The 2,505-nt window shown below is 30.9% G+C and overlaps 1 protein-coding gene across 1 annotated transcript in view; it reads right to left on the bottom strand.

The window, feature by feature from the left end:
* The window catches only part of TMEM33 (transmembrane protein 33), a 34,937-nt gene that overhangs the window by 4,824 nt on the left and 27,608 nt on the right, over nt 1-2,505 (bottom strand). Inside the window, exon 5 of the mRNA XM_012648489.1 lies at nt 2,153-2,286. Within this exon, the coding sequence (XP_012503943.1) occupies nt 2,153-2,286 (134 nt within the window). The remainder of the gene's footprint in view (nt 1-2,152; nt 2,287-2,505) is intronic.

The following is a 2,505-nucleotide window of genomic DNA, read 5'->3' as shown; positions in this document are numbered from 1 at the left end:
AATACTTTTGATAAATTCTCATCTCCTTTACCATAATCTTAAAAATTGAGATAAGTTTGTATATAATAAATGTTTAAATAAGATCTTTAAGAAGCACAATTGAATTAATGTACCAAAATGAAGTTTTTGTCTAAATTTGTATGGCATCTCAGAATTTCATTAAAATTATCTTAAGCTGACTTAAGAGGAGCATAATAAATTACTTTGCTTATTAAACAGAATCTGAAGGTTTCAGAATGTAGACATCAATTGTATCCATGTGAAAAACTAGTTTTGGTATCTACCATTTTAACTTTCATGCAGTTTCATGAAACAAATCATAGAACCTGGTATGACCCAAGAGCAGGATTAAGTGACCCAAGAAACAGAAAAATGAATAAAAAAGTAAAGGTGCAAAAAGTTCCTTTTATTAATTAAAGTTTGTGTCAGGGTCACAAAAGAGAGAGAAGACCAGACTTACAAATTATGGGGAAAATATTGGAATTTAGATCTCGTCCCCTTGTCCCAGATTACATTACTCTTCTATGTGCCTTCATCTTCCGGGGTGACAGACTTTCATTAAGGTTTAAGGTGAATGTTCCAGAGCTAAATAATTTACAAACATGGCTGCATCAAATCCTGCATTCAGCATTCAGGGAATGCTGCAGGTGGAAGGATTGTAGGCATTCACCTATTTCAACTGCCACTCGTCTTTAAATGAGGGGAAAAAAATCTCAGAAGGCTAAGTTAATGGTCAAATCAACTAAAAGCCAGGTCTATAATACCCAGTTAGAAGTCTTTCCATTCTGTCATTCTAGAACTCTATTGAGATTACATTTTCTAGTTTGGGACCCCCACAACTTAAGCAACATGTGACAATCCTGGAGCTCTCAGAGGAAAGCATTACTTAAAAGAATGGAACAGATGCATTTATAAGAAAATCTATAAAACTCTGTCCTTAGTTTGAAAAGAGACTGCTAAAGGAGTAACTGTCAGCTATATGAAAACCTTACTAGTAAATCAAGGCAATGCACATTAAAAATTATAAAATATAACTGTATAATTAATAATAGTTTGTCACAAATGAACAAGTTTATGGGAAACAGGTAATACATTTTAAAGGACAATTTGGCATGGTCTATTAAACACAAAATGCACCTAATTTATGCTCAGCAAAATCAATTCTGGTATCCATGTTAAAGAAAACACTGGCACATTAAGTATGAGCATGTAAAAAGATGTTTACTCCATCAATATTTGGAAAAGTAAAAATATGAAAAAAAATGTTCATCACCAGGGGAATAGGTAATAAAATGTACCTATCAGCACACTAATGTGATGGAACATACACAGCCATTGCATGAAAGAAACCAGAACTGTATATGCCAACACAAATAGGTCATGAAACATACTGTACTGAGTGGAAAAAAACAATACCTTTGATGTAAAATAAAAAATGAACAAATAAACAAAATCCCACACCCATAATATAATAACACATATGTTCTACAGATTTGTAGAAGTATTTTTAAAGGACTACATACACGCACACATATCAAACTCCTTACCTTTGGGAAGGAAAAGACAGAACTGCAAGTAGGATTTATAGTCAAGTGATATTTTAGTTTTTATTTGTAATGTCCTATTACTTGTAAAACTAAAAATTGAAAAAGCAATCATCCAGGTAACAATGTAGATTATTTTAAAATTTAAATGCAAGAATATCATGTAGATGTCAATGCTATTTTAATGTTCTAATTTTTAAAAGGAAGGTTTTCTTTATTCATGTATTACAACTAAGATACAAAAGTAAGGAGGCAGTGGCAGGCAACTATTAACCCAAGACCATAATTTTTAAGGTTTTTCCCTAGTATAAGAAAAATCATCTCAACAACAGAATAGAGTTCCTAAGATTCTTTCAAAGGTAGTAATTTTCAAAATGTCAAAGGATAAATCACAAGGAATGATAAATAAGACAAATTCCTAGGTTTACTATGTTTTAGTTTCTCTATTACAAAATGAAAAGGGTTAGATAAGGTAATTGCTAAGATCCATCTAGCTCTACATGTTGATACCTACTTCAACAGATTTAAGCAGAATAAAACTTGAATTAATATCTTTATTATGTTTACTGAGTCATCAGCCTTCCAAAACAAATGTATTTTTTTCTTACCTAAAAAGCATAAAAACTGTAGCAGGCATCAAGAATATTTCATTACAAGCAATGAATTTCAGAATATTTTGTTGATTAGCACTTAATTTGTCCAAGACAGATCTCAGCAGAGGTAAACTGTTTGAACCCCTTGCCTAAAACAAAAGAAAACAAACATTAGAAATAATGAAACATTCTTGATTACTCAATTATTATCTTTCTTTAGATAAACAGCATACCCAAGAGGCAATACAACCAAAAGCCAATTATTTGGAAATGATGGTATAAAAGTTTACAAACTATTTAAGGACAAAATGTTAGTGTATTTTCCCTCTTTATTTTGTGTATTTAAAAACTTAACAAAAAAATAACTT

Source organism: Propithecus coquereli, unplaced genomic scaffold, assembly GCF_000956105.1.
Source record: "Propithecus coquereli isolate 6110/MARCELLA unplaced genomic scaffold, Pcoq_1.0 Scaffold288, whole genome shotgun sequence".
Classification (NCBI taxonomy): domain Eukaryota; kingdom Metazoa; phylum Chordata; class Mammalia; order Primates; family Indriidae; genus Propithecus; species Propithecus coquereli.
Note: the sequence above shows the minus strand (reverse complement) of the source record. Positions and strands in the feature narration are given on the sequence as shown.